Source organism: Microtus oregoni, unplaced genomic scaffold (genome assembly GCF_018167655.1).
Source record: "Microtus oregoni isolate MIOR12 unplaced genomic scaffold, Mior012 000079F_003, whole genome shotgun sequence".
NCBI lineage: Eukaryota > Metazoa > Chordata > Mammalia > Rodentia > Cricetidae > Microtus > Microtus oregoni.
In genome coordinates, this window is record NW_024544155.1 from 1483592 (window position 1) to 1499955 (window position 16364).

The following is a 16364-nucleotide window of genomic DNA, read 5'->3' on the forward strand; positions in this document are numbered from 1 at the left end:
TGTTGTGGACTGCTATTTCATAAAAGTAGCATAAAAAGTTCCAAATCCTAACAAAGAAGGCTGAGGGATCTACCCTTTCAAGTGCATAGGTCTCCAATAGATGTATCTTCTGTTTTCACAGAGGTAAGCTGGGTTTTAGCAGACAGATTTCTCATACTGTTCCCTGCAATTGTGTAAGCTGAGACGAACTACTGATTCTGGTAGGGAACTGAACCAGTAGCAAATCAAAATGTAGAAAGTGTAGCCCAATCAGTTCTCCAAGTAAAAGACTTGACAGAGAGCTGCAAGAAATCATGTATCTCAGAATATCTGGATTAATATAGCCCTACATAGTTTCCCTGTGTGCCTGTGCGGGTCATGGGAAAGACTGCCAAACTATAATATATGGTAACTTCCTGTTTCTGCTGATTTAAGACTGGTGATATTTTGTTCTAACCCAGTTGTGTCATATCCCAGACACTTACATTGTTTAAAGAAAAGACAATTAGTGCGGAAGATAGGAACGTATACCCAAGAACCGAGTGGTGTAAACAGAATTCTGTCCCACCACAGTTGACAGATTCTAGGAGAAAAATGGATAAATTGAATGCCTTTCAATTCCTCCTTTGTGATCACAGGGATACAGGTAGTTAGTTTGATGGAATATCAGTTCAAGAAAAGGAAGGGGTCTCAAGATTTGTGATGAGTGTGTTTATCCTGAGTGAATAGTGAGTGATACATACGCCCAAGTATAGAAATGCTAACAAATTAGCTGTCCTGAAACTCTATCTGTTCCTGGAGATAATTCAAATAAGGATAGTGAATGAACAGTTCACTTCATGTACTATGGTCTGAGAGCGGAAGTAATAATCTTCTGATATATGTAAGCTCCCAAGAGAAGAGGTGAGCCTATTTGGTTCTAAGTAAGGCTCCTGAGTAGTGAGGGGATCAGCACACCACACAAAAATTCTGTGCCAATTAGTTTCTGCCATTGGCCCAAAGAATTTTCAGGTAAGGAGGAATTTCCAATTTTACTCTTAAATTTATAGAAGATATAATTTTAGTTTTAAGAGAATAGGCTTTATTTTTTATTTGAAAATTTCATAAAATTTTGATCATATTCACCCCTTCCCTTAGTTCCTCCCAGATCCAACTCCATTCTCTCCATATTCAACTTTCTGCACTCTTTAATTTTTAAGCCAATAAGCACTATTTGTGCTGCCATATAGTATTGAATATGTGTGGCCCTCCAAGAGATAATGGTCACCATACCTGGATGTTGTACCCTTAAAGAAAACTGATTCTCTAGTAACAGCAGCTATCATTTGCCTGTAGTAGCATGCTTGTAGTTTCTCAGCTACAAGTAGGACTTCATACCCACCTTTGGGGGGGTGGTTTTGTTATATTAGAGAATGTGGCTTAAGCCCATTAGCTTCCATGATGATCATACTTGTGGAGATGTTGCACTTTTTTCATTTAGAAAAGGAGTGGGAAATATAGAGCTAAACATGTATGTGCTATGGACCCTGATAACTTTTATGTTGGGTTGGCTAGCACCCAGTGTGTCTCTTATTTTCCCCTGCCAGTTATTGCCTTAAACCTTTATCACATGATTTTTGGAGGTCCATTCACCGTGACTGGAATTGATCTTACTAGCTGATTACCTTACATTCTCCCTTTCTCTTTCAAACAGTTATTCCTGATTGCTGCCTTCCTTTGTGCACGATCATCTCATCTATTCACCGTAGTCACCATGTCTAAACTTCAGAAGAATCCAGAATGTGCAGCTGACCAAGGCCAGACCTGTGGGAAGACCCACAGCCAGATTGCAGCAGTCTGCATGGATGTAGAGGAGCCTTGTACCTCCTCTCATCTTATGGCTAGTAGTCTGAAGGGCCAGACCTCTGAGGGGACCCAGGTTGCAACCATCTCCAGGGATGTGGAGGAGCCATCTGCCTCCTCTCAGCTTATGTCTAGTGAGGAGAGCCAGGCCCTAGAGATTCCACAGGTGTCTAGGAATGTGGAAGAGCCATGTCACTCCTCCCATTCTCTGATGGCTAGCAACCAAAATGATCCTGCAGATGAGACACCTAGTACCTCTGGAGGTCTTCAGAGTCCCTGTGACTCTTTGAGAAACTCAGGTGGGGATCTTAGTAACCAAGAACAGGGCTCTCCAGTCAATCCACCATGTCAACCAGCCACCATGAATGTACCTGTGATGAATGTCAATAGTAAAGTTAACTTCTTGGTGAATTATATGCTGTACAAATATCAGATGAAAGAGATGATGAGCAAGACTGATATATTGAGACTCATTGTCAAAGAAGATGAAAATAGTTTTCATGAAATTCTCATGAGATCTGCTGAACTCATGGAGATTGTTTTTGGCATAGGTGTGAAGGAAGTAGATCCTGTCAACCACGTCTATGCTCTCTTTATCAAACTAGGTCTCACCTATGATGGGATACGTAGTGATGAGTTTAGTTTTCCTAAGACTGGTCTCCTGATAATCATCCTGGGGGTAGTCTTCCTGAAAGGCAACCGTGCCACTGAAGAGGACATTTGGGAAGCATTGAATCCAATGGGAATCTATGCTGGGGTGAATAATTTCATCTTTGGTGAGCCTAGGCAGCTGATAACCAATGAGTTTGTGAAGGAACAATACCTGGTGTACCAGCCAGTAGTGGATAGTGATCCAGTGTGGTATGAGTTTGTGTGGGGGCCTCGGGCTCGAGCTGACACTAGTAAGATGAAAGTGTTAGAGTTTATGGCAAAGGTTTATGGGACACACCCAGCTACCTTCCAGTCTCAGTATCAAGAGGCTCTGATAGAAGAAGAAGAGAGAGCCCTTGCCTTGATTTTAGACAGTGCTGGCCTAAGTTCTCGTTCTCGTGCAAGTTCTAGTGCCATGGGCTGCAGTTTCCCTCGTATGTAGTACAATCAGAGATAACTTTCTACTGCTGTAGAATTTGCAGAGAATTTTTAGAGTTGAGGGAAAAAATGTAGGTCCTAGTTTGATATAGAGAGGAGGAAGAATATTGTTTGCATAGTTTTATTTTGTCTGTGTATCATGACATTTTTTCTTGTACTGTTTGACCTTTCTGTTTGAATATTGTTTCACTTAATAGCATTGTTGTTTGAGCTTCAAAAATCTCTACTTATGCAGTTCAAAAATGTAATACTAAGAGCTTTGTCATAGTATAAAACTAACTGGGAAGTAGTCCAATGTATTTGTATAATTATGTGGAATACTATAACAATCATTTCTAAACTTTGACCTTTCAAACAGTGTTGTGCTAAATTTTTCTTTGTAACATTCCATTTCCCAGTGCAATTGCATGATATATGTGGAGTTGTTTTACTTTACAGTTGCCATGAGTAATAAAATTCAAGAAAATATTACCACACTTTGACAGTTTCTTTTATTACCAAAACTTATTTGAGCATCTATTATTTTCCAATTACTATTTTAATTTTCTAGGATTCTACATTAAACAGCATGCATGTAGTTCCTTTCCTTATAAATACATTGATTATGATAGTATATCTTCTAATTCATGGAAGACAAATGAAATACAGGGTTTACACATAAAGTGATCCTTATGGCCCTGTTAAGTATAAGTATCCTGAAAGAGAAAATTGTGGTTGTGGTAAGATAAACTACTTCAGATTGCTAATTTTAAGTTGAATTTTGAGGTGAAGAGAATTGGAGTGCACTAACCTGTATGTGGTGCTCCTCAAAGCTGACATCCAAAAGTTTAATGCAAAGCTCTTTCCTGGTTACTTTATGGTTTTGTTATATACAAAATTTTCATACAGAGAAAGTAGAAAATGTACATCTCTGACCCCAACTCTGTATGGTTGAATTTGGGCCATAAACTAAGGCTTTACTTGCAAATAAACTTAAAGGCATTTTTTGATAATTAATAGTAAGAGATGTGGAATCCACTAGGTTGTCATTCGTTGCCCAGGGCCAATGATGTAAGAAAGTACTTCATTTAGGAGATATTTTAAATAGATTTTCTTTAGTATAATTTGAATTGTATATATTAACATGTGCTTAATTTTTGAGGATTTTCGAGACAGGGTTTCTCTGTAGCTTTGGGGTCTGTCCGGGAACTAGCTCTTGCAGACCAGGCTAACCTCAAAGTCACAGAGACCTGCTTGCCTCTGCCTTCCCAGTTCTGGAATTAAAGGCATGTGCCACCACTGCTCGGGTAACATGCTTAAATTTTTTAATGAAGATATAAGCAGTGAAAATATTCATGATTTAGATCAATTTGAGGAGTTGGTCCTTGTCAAAATAGGAATACGTTTTACATCACTTAAAATTATGGATATGAAAAAAGAAAATAAATACACGTCCCCATTTTTAAAGAATAACATCTCCCAGGGGAAAATTAGTGGGGTTTAATTAAGTAGTGGTCTACTTTATATGAAGCCTCTTTTATTTTATTTCATTTTATTTTATTTTGCAGGGGAAGTATGTGTCTTTGTTTCTTTTTTCTTTTTCTTGGAGGCAGGGTTTCTCTGTGTAAGGGATCTGACTGTCCTGGAACTCACTTTGTAGACTAGGCTGGCCTTGAGCTCACAGAGAACTGTCTGTCTCTGCCTCCAAAGTTCCTGGTGAAGTTCCATTTCTTAGAGAACTTCATTGTTCTGTGGGATATGTGATTATTTTAAAATTTACATAAGATAGACTCATAGAGTCACAGGTCAGGACAATTATTGTAATACCTACAATAAACTAAATACCAAGCACTCTGACTTATGCTTTCACAATGCCCTCTTATAGGTAGTCTTATATGATAACTCTTATATTAGCTATTTTTCAACAGTTTGACAGAATATTTATGACAGAAGCAAGATTTCTGGCTACTGTAGTGAGAAAGGCCTAGTGGAGTTCCTCCATGGTTTAAGGAACACAAGGCAGCTACTGTTTACATTATGGCTGACCAGAAAGCTGAGCATCATGCCAGTACCTTTGCCGTACTGTACCCTAAATATGGGCTCTACTTCTGCCCACCAGGTCTCACTTCTGAATGGTTTCAGAACGTTTCTAAAGAATGTCATGAGACAAATACTCAAAACAACAGTAGGTGACATTTTCAATTCAAACCATGTCAGAACATTGCAGGTTTCCTCTCACACGAAAAGCATAATATTCAAAGCTTGGCATGTGAAATGGCTGAGGCTGAAACTCTGGTACTAATTCTTCTCAATCCATTTCTGTACTACTATCCAGTCTTCTGCATTCTGATTCATTTTTCATTGCAGCTCCTCACATTGCATGTTGTAATAAACTGGACCCTGAATCTGAAGTACTAAAATTAGATGAAAAAGCATTATCAATTGTAGCGGCGTAAACGAATGCAGACAGAGTGTAAAAATATATATATATATATATAGCTTTAATGTAGAAATAGACTTACAGAACCACCTTTCCGCGGAGACCAGGAAAGCAGAAGCGAGAAGCTCGGAGCTTGCTCGCCAAATTTATAGGCAGACATTAGCCCGAGGCAAACACGTCCCCTAAGGGGCGGGACTTATCCCTACATCTCCCCTTTTTGTCTAAATAAGACAGAACTAAACCAAATACAACTACATACAATAACAACAAATAATAAATATAACAAACAATATTGAGAACAAAAGCTTTGCTAAACATTCTATCTCAAGAAGTCCAAATAATGTAAAGAGTAACTACAATTATATAATCTTCAACTCAGTCAAAGATCTGAGAAGGGAATAAACATTACTCAACAAACGAGATATATCCAAAATGTGCAACAATTGACAGAGACAACTGACTACCTGGGCAATCACCCAAAGTCTCGTTTGCAACGTTGAGTCAACCAATTTTGGCTAAGGCCTAACATAACTGACATACCATTATTAAAGGCAAGGAACTTTTCAAAACTATCTTACCCTGTCTTAGCAGGATATGACAGTCCTGTTTTATCCATTGATGCACGCTCTGTATCTGTGTCAGTGGTTGAGGTATGGGCATTTCTTTGCCCAAAGGCCAGTTCTGCCAAAATGATGGAGGAAGGTCATTGGCTAATAAAGGCACTGCCCTGGCCCATTTTATTGGTTAGAGGATAGGTGGGAGGAGTAGGCAGAACAGGACGCTGGGAGGAAGAGGAAGTGAGCTCAGACTCGACAGCTTTCCTCTCAGGAGCAGACGCCTGAGAGAGACGCCATGCCCCGCTCCCTGCATGAAGCTCCGACCCAGGATGGACTAGGCTAGAATCTTCCCGGTAAGACCGGTTCTCACAGATTATTAGAGATGGGTTGATCGGGATGTGAGAATTAGCCAGTAAGGGCTAGGGCTAAAGGGCCAAGCAGTGATTAAATGAATACAGTTTGTGTGTTGTTATTTCGGGGCATAAGCTAGCTGAGCAGGCAGCCGGGGTGCTGGGGACGCAGCCCCGCCGCACTTATTACTTCAATCAATCACCACTAACATATTTCCTGTGGACTCCATTAAACCCTAGTTCTGTTCTCTGCATCATTGTTTCAGAGAGCTGACTTGAAGGGGCTGAAAGTTTTGCCTAGATTCAACTTTTTAGTGTATTACAATAAACTTGTCTTGTTGTTTGTTTTAGTTTAGTTTTGTCTTATTTCTTTGTTTCATTTCTCTGTGCCAGAGAGCTCCATTACTTACTTTAGAACTCCACTGAGAGCAATACCCTGGTCGCTTTTGTATTACATTTTTGTTCTGATAAACATCATTGGGCAGATATGGTATATGATCAGAATAATTTCCAAATAAACTGCTAGATATCGTATACATGGGAAATCTATTAGTCTGTGTGATCAATGATAAAAGACAGGAACATATATAGAACATATATATCAGTGAATGCCTTTATTTTGGTGCTTAAAATTGAAAACTCATATAAGTGAAAGCTGAGAAAAGACTATCAAAATGATTAAGCAAATAAGTACAAAGGTTCTAATTACCGTATTGTTGAAGGGAGCTATGGGCTGCGTTCCTGCCACCTGCCTCTGGCCACCTGGCTAGCTTATGCCCCAAAATAACAACACACAAACTGTATTCTTTTTTTTTGATTTTTTTTTGTTTATTTTATTTTTTTAGTTGTTGCAAAAAAAATTCTGCCTCCTCCCTGTTTCCCATTTCCCTCCCCCTCCTCCTACACATCGCCCCCTCCCCCACTCCCCTCCACCTCTCCCCCTCCCCCCACTCCATTCCCCCTCCCTCTCGAGAATGAAGAGCAGTCCAGATTCCCTGCCCTACGGGAAGTCCAAGGTCCTCTTACTTCTATCCAGGTCCAGGAAGGTGAGCATCCAAACAGGCTAGGCTCCCACAAAGCCAGTTCATGTATTAGGATCGAAACCTAGTGCCATTGTCCTTGGCTTCTCATCAGCCTTCATTGTCCGCCACGTTCAGAAAGTCCGGTTTCATCCCATGCTTATTCAGTCCCAGTCCAGCTGGCCTTGGTGAAGGGGTGGCAAGAGTCTTGACTCTAGAGGGGCTCGCAGGTGTCCAGGGAGATGTCCCCAGCTAGTGCCTTGAGCAACTGAGGAAAGGGAACCTGAAATGACCCTATCCTATAGCCATACTGATGAATATCTTGCATATCACCTTAGAACCTTCATCTGGCGATGGATCGAGATAGAGACAGAGACCCAAATTGGAGCACGGGACTGAGCTCTTAAGATCCCAATGAGGAGCAGAAGGAGGGAGAACATGAGCAAGGAAGTCAGGACCACGAGGGGTGCACCCACCCACTATGACAATGAAACTGTATTCTTTTAAACACTGCTTGGCCCATTAGCTGTAGAACTTACTGGCTAATTCTCATATCCCGATCAACCCATCTCTAATAATCTGTGCAGCACCACTCCTACTGGGAAAGATTCAGCATGTCTGACCTGGCGGCTGGCTCCATCGTGTCTGCCCCTGGAGCAGAAGCATGACATCTGTCTGAGGCGTCTTACCTCACTTTCTCTTCCTCCCAGCATTCTGTTCTGTTTATTCTGCCTACCTAATTTTCTGTCCTATCAGGGCCAAGGCAGTTTCTTTATTTAACCAATGACCTTCCTCCATCACTGTATATTCTCAAGTTCTAGGAAGAAAAACAGATTACTTGTAGATATTTTATATTTTAATAATGTTAGCTAACTGATTAATTTGTTAATAAGTTTTATTTTAATATAATTTTTAAATATCTTGTCTTCTACTCCTCTTGGGTGAGTCTTCTTTTTGTTCTGTAGCTTTCAGGTGTGCTGTTAAGTCACTAATGTGAGCTTTTCCATTTTTTTAAATTTATTTATTTATTAAAAATTCCCACCTCCTCACTTCCTCCCATTTCCCTCCCATTCCCCCAACTCACACTCTCCCTCCCTCTCCTGTCCTAAGAGAAGTCAGAATGCCCTGCCCTGTGCAAAGCCCAAGGCCCTCCCCTCCTCCATCCAGGTCTAGGAATGTGTGCATACAAACAGACTAGGCTCCCAAAAAGCCAGTACATGCAGTAGAATCAAAACCAAGTGGGGGGAGGGGGAGAAGGGTGGGAGGAGGGGGCATAGGGTGAGGGGAGGGGGAGGAAAATGGGAGGCTGGGAGGAGGTGGAAACTTGTTTTTTTTTCTTCTCCTTTTCTCAATAAAAAAAAGAAGAAAAAACAAGTTTCAGTATCATTGGCTTCTCAGTCAGCCTCCATTGACAGCCACATTCAGAGAGTCCAGTTTGATCACATGCTTGTTCAGTACCAGTCCAGTTGGCCTCTGTGAGCTCCCATTAGATCAATCCCACCATCTCTGTGAGTGGATGCACCCCTCGCTGTACTGACTTCCTTGCTCATGTTCTCCCTCTTTCTGCTCCTCATTTGGATCTTGGGTGTTCAATCCAGTGCTCCAACATGGGTCTCTGTCTCTATCTCCATCCATTATTGGATGAAGGTTCTATGGTGATATGCAAGATATTCATCAGTGTGACTATGGGAAAAGCCAGTTCAGGTACCCTCCCCTAGCTGCCCAAGGACCTAGCAGGGGACAACTCTTTGGACACCTGGGAACCCCTCTAAAGCCAAGTCTCTTGGCAACCCTAAAATTGCTCCCTTAATTAAGATATCTTGTTTCCTGTTCCCATATATACCCTTCCTCCATCTCAGCCATCCCATTCCCCCAAGCTCTCCCCAATCTTCCCCTTATCTCTTCTCTCTGCCCATCTCCCCTTCTCCCCACCCAACCCCAACTCCCATGCTCCCATCTTTTGCCCAGTGATCTTGTCTACTTCCAATATCCAGCAGGATAAATATATGTTTTTCTTTGGGTTCACCTTCTTATTTAGCTTCTCTAGAATCACGAATTGTAGGTTTAATGTCCTTTGTTTATGGCTAGAATCCACTAATGAGTGAGGACATACCATATTCATCTTTTTGAGTCTGGGTTATCTCAGTCAGTAAAGTGTTTTCTATTCCCATCCATTTGCATGCAAAATTCAAGATGTCATTGGTTTTTTTTTTTTTTTTTTACCACTGAATAGAACTCTAAAGTGTATATGTGCCACACTTTCTTTACCCATTCTTCTATTGAGGGACACCTAGGTTGTTTCCAGGTTCTGGCTATTACAAATAGTGCAGCTATGAACAGAGTTGAACAAATGCTTTTGTAGTATGATTGGGCATCTCTTGGGGATATTCTCAAGAGTGGAATTGCTGGTTCCTGAGGCAGGTTGACACCCAGCTTCCTGAGAAACAGCCACACTGATTTCCAAAGTGGTTGCACAAGTTTACATTCCCACCAACAATGGATGAGTGTTCCCCTTACTCCACATCCTATCCAGCATTGGCTGTAATTGGTGATTTTGATTTTAGCCATTCTGACAGGTGTAAGATGGTATCTCAGAGTTGTTTTGATTTGCATTTCCCTGATCACTAAGGAGGTTGAGCATGACCTTAAGTGTCTTTTGGCCATTTGAACTTCTTCTGTTGAGAAGTCTCTGTTCAGTTCAGTACCCTATTTTTTAATTGGGTTAATTAGAGTTTTAATGACTAGTTTCTTGAGTTCTTTATATATTTTGGAGATCAGACCTTTGTCTGATGCAAGGTGGTGAAGATCTCCCATTCAGTAGGTTGCCTTTTTGTCTTAATGACAGTGTCCTCTCCATTACAGAAGCTTCTCAGCTTCAGGAGGTCCCATTTATTCATTGTTGCTCTTCTTGTTTGTGCTACTGGGGTAATATGTAGGAAATGGTCTCCTGTGCCCAAGTGTTGCAGACTACTTCCCACTTTCTTATCTATCAGGTTCAGTGTGGTGAGATTCATATTGAGGTCTTTAATCCATTTGGACTTGAGTTTTGTGCACGGGGATAGATATGGATCTATTTTCATTATTCTACAGGTTGACATCCAGTTATGCCAGCAAAATTTGTTAAAGATGCTTTCTTTCTTACGTTGTATATTTTAGCTCCTTTGTCGAAAATCAGGTGTTCATAAGTTTGTGGATTAATATCCAGGTCTTTGATTCAATTCTATTTGTCAACATCTCTGTTTTTATGCCAATACCAAGCTGTTTTCACTACTGTAGCTCTATAATAGAGTCTGAAGTCAGGGATGGTAATGCCTCCGGCAGTACTTTTATTGTATAGGATTGTTTTGGCTATCCTGGGTTTTTTGTTTTTCCATATAAAGTTGATTATTGTTCTCTCAATATCTATGAAGAATTTTGTTGAGATTTTGATGGGGATTGCATTGAATCTATAGATTGCTTTTGGTAGAATTGCCATTTTTACTCTGTTGATCCTCCCAATCCAAAAGCATGGGAGATCCCTCCATTTTCTTGTATCCTCTTCAATTTCTTTCTTCAAAGGCTTAAAGTTCTTGTCAAATAGATTATTCACTTTCTTGGTTAGTGTTACCCCAAGATACTTTATGCTATTTGTGGCTATCATGAAAGGTGATGTGTCTCTGATTTCACTCTCTGCTCCTTTGTTCTTTGTGTATAGGAGGGCAACTGATTTTTTGGAGTTGATCTTGTATCCTGCCACATTACTAAAGGTGTTATCAGCTGTAGGAGTTCTTTGGTAGAATTTTTGGGGTGGCCTATTTGCACTATCATATCATCTACAAATAATAAAAGTTTGACTTCTTCCTTTCCAATTCAAATCCCCTTGATCTCCTTATGTTGTCTTATTGTAATTGTTAGAACTGCAAGCACTATATTGAAGAGGTATGGCGAGAGTAGACAGCCTTGTCTTCTTCCTAATTTTAGTGAAATGGCTTTAAGTTTCTCTCCATTTAATTTGATGTTAGCTCTCAGATTGCTGTATATTGCTTTTATTATGTTGAGGTATTAACCTTGTAATCTCTCCAATACCTTTATCATAAAGGGGTGTTGAATTTTGTCAAATGCTTTTTCAGCATCTAATGAAATGATCATATGTTTTTTTTTTCTTTCAGTTTATTTACATGATGGATTACATTGATAGATTTTCATATGTTGAACCTGCCCTGAATCTTTGGGATGAAGCCTACTTGATCATAATGGATTTTTTTTGGGGGGGATGTGTTCTTGGATTCGGTTTGCCAGGATGTTATTGAGAATTTTTGCATCAATGTTCATGAGTGGGATTGTTCTGTAATTCTCTTTCTTGGTTGAGTCTTTGTGTGGTTTTGGTTTCAGGTAATTGTAGCTTCATAAGAGGAGTTTGGCGATGACTCTTCTGTTTCTATTTGTGCAACACATTAAGGAGTATAGCTATTAGCTCTTCTTGGAAGTTTTGGTAGAATTCTGCTTTGATACTATCTGGTCCTGGGCTTTTTTTGGTAGGGAGGTTTTTTTTTTTATGACATCTTCTAATTCCTCATGACTTATAGGTCTATTTAAATTGTTCACCTTCTCTTTATTTAATTTTGGTGTATGGTACTTATCTAAAAAATGTCCATTTCTTTCATATTTTCCAATTTTGTGGCATACAGGCTTTTGTAATAAGTTCTAATGATACTCCAAATTTCCTTTGTGTCTGTGGTTATGTCCCCCTTCTCATATCTGATCTTGTTAATTTGCGTGTTCTCTCTCTGCCATTTGATTAGTTTGCATAGGGGTTTGTCAATCTTGTTTTCTCCAAGAACCAGGTTTTGTTTCATGGATTCTTTGGACTGTTTTCTGTGTTTCTATTTTGTTGATTTCAGCCCTCAGTTTGATTATTTCCAGTCTTCAACTCCTCCTGGGTGAGTCTGCTTCTTTTTTTTTTCTTGAACTTTCAGGTGTGCTGTTAAATCTCTAATGTGAGCTTTCTCCATTTTCTTTATGTGAGCACTTAGTGCTATGAACTTTTCTCTTAGCACTGCTTTCATGTATCCAATAGGTTTGGGTATGTTGTGTTTTTATTTTCATTGAATTCAAGGAAGACTTTAATTTCTTTATTTCTTCCTTGACCCTGGCATGGTTCAGTAGTTGACTCTTCAGTTTCTGTGAATTTGTAGGCTTTCTGGGGGTAGAATTGTTGTTGCATTCTGTCTTTATTCCATGGTGATCCAATAATACACAGTGATTATAGTGTATAGTGATACAATAGTACACAGGTGGTTACTACAATTTCTTTTTATCTGTGGATGTTTGCTTTGTTACCGATTATGTGATAAATTTTTGGGAAGGTTCCATGAGATGCCGAGAAGAAAATATATTCTTTTCTGTTTGGCTGGAATGTTCTATAGATGTCTGTTAAGCCCATTTGGTTTATTATATCTGACAGTTCTCTTATTTCTCTGTTAAGTTTCTGTCTGGTTCACCTGTCCATTGGTGAGAGAGGAGTGTTAAAATCTCCTACTATTGGAGTGTGGTGTTTGATATATGCTTTGAGTTCTAGTAATATTTCTTTTACATATGTGGGTGCTTTTATATTAGCGGTGTAGATATTCAGGATTGAGACTTCCTCCTGATGAATTGTTCCTCTTGTGAGTATAAAGTGTCCTTCCCCATCTCTTCTGATTGATTTTAGTTTGAAATCAATTTTGTTAGATATTAGTATAGCCACACCTGTTTGTTTCTTTGGTCTATTTGATTGGAAAAACTTTTCCCAACCCTTTACTCTGAGGTAGTGTCTGTCTTTGAGGTTGAGGTGTGTTTCCTGTAAACAGCAGAATGTTGGATCCTGTATTCATATCCATCCTCTTAACCTGTGCCTTTTTATCGGTGAATTGAGTCCATTGATATTAAATGATTTTAATGACCAGTGGTTGTTAACTCTTGTTATTTTTTCTAGTGGTAGTGTTTGTGTGTTTCTCCTCTTTGTGTTGTGCTCGTGGAGGGTTGTCAGATGTTTGTATTATTATGGGTGTTGTTGGGTTCCTTGGTTTGTGGTTTTTCTTCTAGTATTTTCTGTAAGACTGGATTTCTGGCTACATATTGTTTAAATCTGTTTTTGTCCTAGAATATCTTCTTTTCTCCATTGATGGTGAATACAAGCTTTGCTGGTATAGTATTCTGGGTTTTCATCCATGGTTTCTTAGTGTCTGCAGCACATCTATCCAAGACCTTCTGGCTTTCATGGTTTCCATTGAAAAGTCAGGTGTTAATTCTGATAGGTTTCCCTTTATATGTTACTTGTCTTTTTCCCTTGCAGCTCTTAATATTTTATCTTATATTGTATGTTTTGTGTTTTGATTATTATATGGAGAGGGGATTTTTTTTTGATCCAGTCTATTTGGTGTTCTGAATGCTACCTGTACCTTCATAGGAATATTCTTCTTTAGGTTGGGAAAGTTTTCTTCTATAATTTTGTTGAATATATTTTCTGGGCCTTTGTGATGTAATTCTTCTCCTTCTTTTACGTGTGTTATTCTTAGGTTTGGTCTTTTCATGATGTCCCATATTTCCTGTATGTTTTGTGTTAAGAATTTGTTGGATTTTTTATTTTCTTTAATCAATGAGTTTATTTCCTCTGTAGTATCTTCAGCATCTGAGATCCTTTCTGCTATCTCTTGTATTCGGTTGGTTATACTTGTCTCTGTAGTTCCTGTTTGTTTACCCGGATTTTCCATATCTAGCCTTCCCTCGGTTTGTGTTTTCTTCATTACCTCCATTTCATTTTTCAAGTCTTGAACTGTTTCCATTACCCATTTGATTGCTTTTTCTTGGTTTTCTTGGGTATCTTTTTGAGATTTATTCATTTCTTCTACCTTTTTGTTTGTCTTCTCCATTTTTTAAAGCCGTTGTTCACATCTGTTTAAGGTCCTCTATTATTTTCATAATGTTATGTTTAAGTCAATTTCTTCTACTTCGTCGGGAATAGGGTGTTCAAGTCTTTTTGTTGCATGATCCATAGATTCTTGTGTTGTCATGTTGCCTTTCAGGTTGTTGAAGAAATTCTTACATTGGCGCCTGCTCATCTCTTCCTTCAAATGCAGCCAGGAGAGTCTTGGCATCTTGGTCAAATCTTTGCTGTGACTGCCTCTCTGGGTGGATCTCCTCAGTGCAGGAGCTGGAACTGCTCCTGGGCCAAGGACCTTGCAGACAATAGGGTAGGCTTGGGGGAGGCAGGGTCATGTGGAACAAAGAAGCCCCTGCAGCAGGAACTGGAGGGGCCCTGTGCTCCTTTCTCAGAGCATCTGGCCTGTTTTGGCACACACTCACCCATCCATCTGGATGGATCTCCTCAGCACAGGAATAGGGACTCCTGGTAGTCTAAAAACTCAGCAGACAAAAATGTCAAACTTGGGGCCTGGGATTGTGTGGAACAAAGAAGCCTTTGCAGCAGGAGCTGGAGGTGCACTGCACTCCTTCTGGGGACCTTCTGTATGGGCGGGCGGGCAGACATTCACCCCTCTGGGTGGATAGCCTCAGTGCAGGAGCAGGAACAGTTTCTGGGCAAAGGACTTCTCAGACAATATGGCAGGCTTGCAGGAGGGAGGGTCGTGTGGGCCCTTAGCACTGCTTTTAAAATGTCCGTAAGTTTGGATACGTTGTGCCTTCATTTTTGATGAATTCAAGGAAGTCATTAATTTCTTTCTTTATTTCTTCCTTGACCCAGGGATGGTTCAGTAGTTCACTGTTTAATTTCAATGAGATTGTAGACTTTCTGAGACTTGTATTGTTGTTAAATTCTAACTTTATATCACGATGAAACAATAAGACACGGGGTTATTCCAATTTTTTTTAAGCTGTGGAGGTTTGCTTTGTTACCAAGTATGTGATCAATTTTAGAGAGGGTTCCATGAGGTGCTAAGAAAAAGGTATATTCTTTTGTGTTTGGGTGGAATGTTCTACATATGTCTGTTAAGTCCAATTGATTCATGACATCTGATTAGTTCTCTTGTTTCTCTGTTAAGTTTCTGTCTGGTTGACCTGTCCATTGGTGAGAGTGGAGTGCTGAAGTCTCCTACTATTAGTTTGTAGGGTTTGATGTGTGATTTAAGTTTTAGTAATGTTTCCTTTACATATGTGGGTGCCATTGTATTAGGGGCATAGATATTCAGGACTGAGACTTCATCTTCATGGATTGGTCCTTTGATGAGTATAAAGTATCTTCCATCTCTTCTGATTGATTTTAGTTTGAAATCTATTTTGTTAAATATTAGGATAGCTACACCCTCTTGTTTACTAGGTTCATATGATTAGAAAACCTTTTCCCAACCCTTTATTCTGCGATGATAACTGTATTTGAGGTTGATGTGTGTTTCTTGTATACAGTAGAAGGCTGGATCCTGTTTTCCTATCCATCCTCTTAGCCTGTATCTTTTTATAGATGAATTGAGTCCATTGATATTAAGAGATTAAATATCCTTATTTATTGTGTGTGCTGTAGTCACTTCTTTAATTCCATCATGTAGTTGTGGGGATTGAACTGAGGAGTTCAGGCTTGGAGAGAGCACATTGCCCCAGTGAGGCATTTCATGGGCCATTAATCTAGATCTTTCTGAGTACATATGTACGCATTTCTCACTTTTCAGGCATTTTAGTCAGGTAGCAGAGTACAAAGGATTATAAGTTATGTATTATAGTGACTCTTGAAAAGAACACCATAGATTTGAGTAAGTGTAAGAAGCCTATAATACAGAGATTAATGACTCCTTTTGAAAAGTAAATGTGTACCAAGATTTAAAAGTACCTGTTACATCCAAGGATCTCTAACTGAATGACTTCAGGAACTCCAAACAGAATTGAAAGGGTGTATTGCAAATTATTGGGCAGTATTTGCATCATAATATGCAAATTAGTAAGTTATATTATGTCAAATCTCAAGTTTGAAATATTTCTTATGTATCAGCTAACTAAAATTATTGGCACAAATACATAGCCACTGTGCCTGTTCTCTGATAATCTGTACTTTCTCATCCACTCTTCTCCAAAATAAATGAAAGCTAAGTCCATTTCTGTTTTGAGCATGGACATTAGTAAATCTTACTAGTGAAAAAACACA

General features: G+C 39.4%; 1 protein-coding gene across 1 annotated transcript; it reads left to right on the top strand.

The window, feature by feature from the left end:
- The first annotated feature begins 1732 nt into the window (after positions 1-1732).
- LOC121441566 (melanoma-associated antigen B16-like) lies at positions 1733-2914 on the top strand. The gene is made up of 2 exons (XM_041642790.1): positions 1733-1897; positions 1988-2914. Exons 1-2 carry the CDS (start codon positions 1733-1735, stop codon positions 2912-2914), a joined length of 1092 nt encoding a protein of 363 aa, XP_041498724.1.
- The last annotated feature ends 13450 nt before the right edge of the window (positions 2915-16364 follow it).

Coding starts and splice junctions, on each gene's coding strand:
- LOC121441566 (XM_041642790.1), top strand. CDS start 1,733: ATGTCTAAACTTCAGAAGAATCCAGAATGTGCAGCTGACCAAGGCCAG. Junction 1,898..1,987: donor AGACCTCTGAGGGGACCCAG/GTTGCAACCATC, acceptor GAGATTCCACAG/GTGTCTAGGAATGTGGAAGA.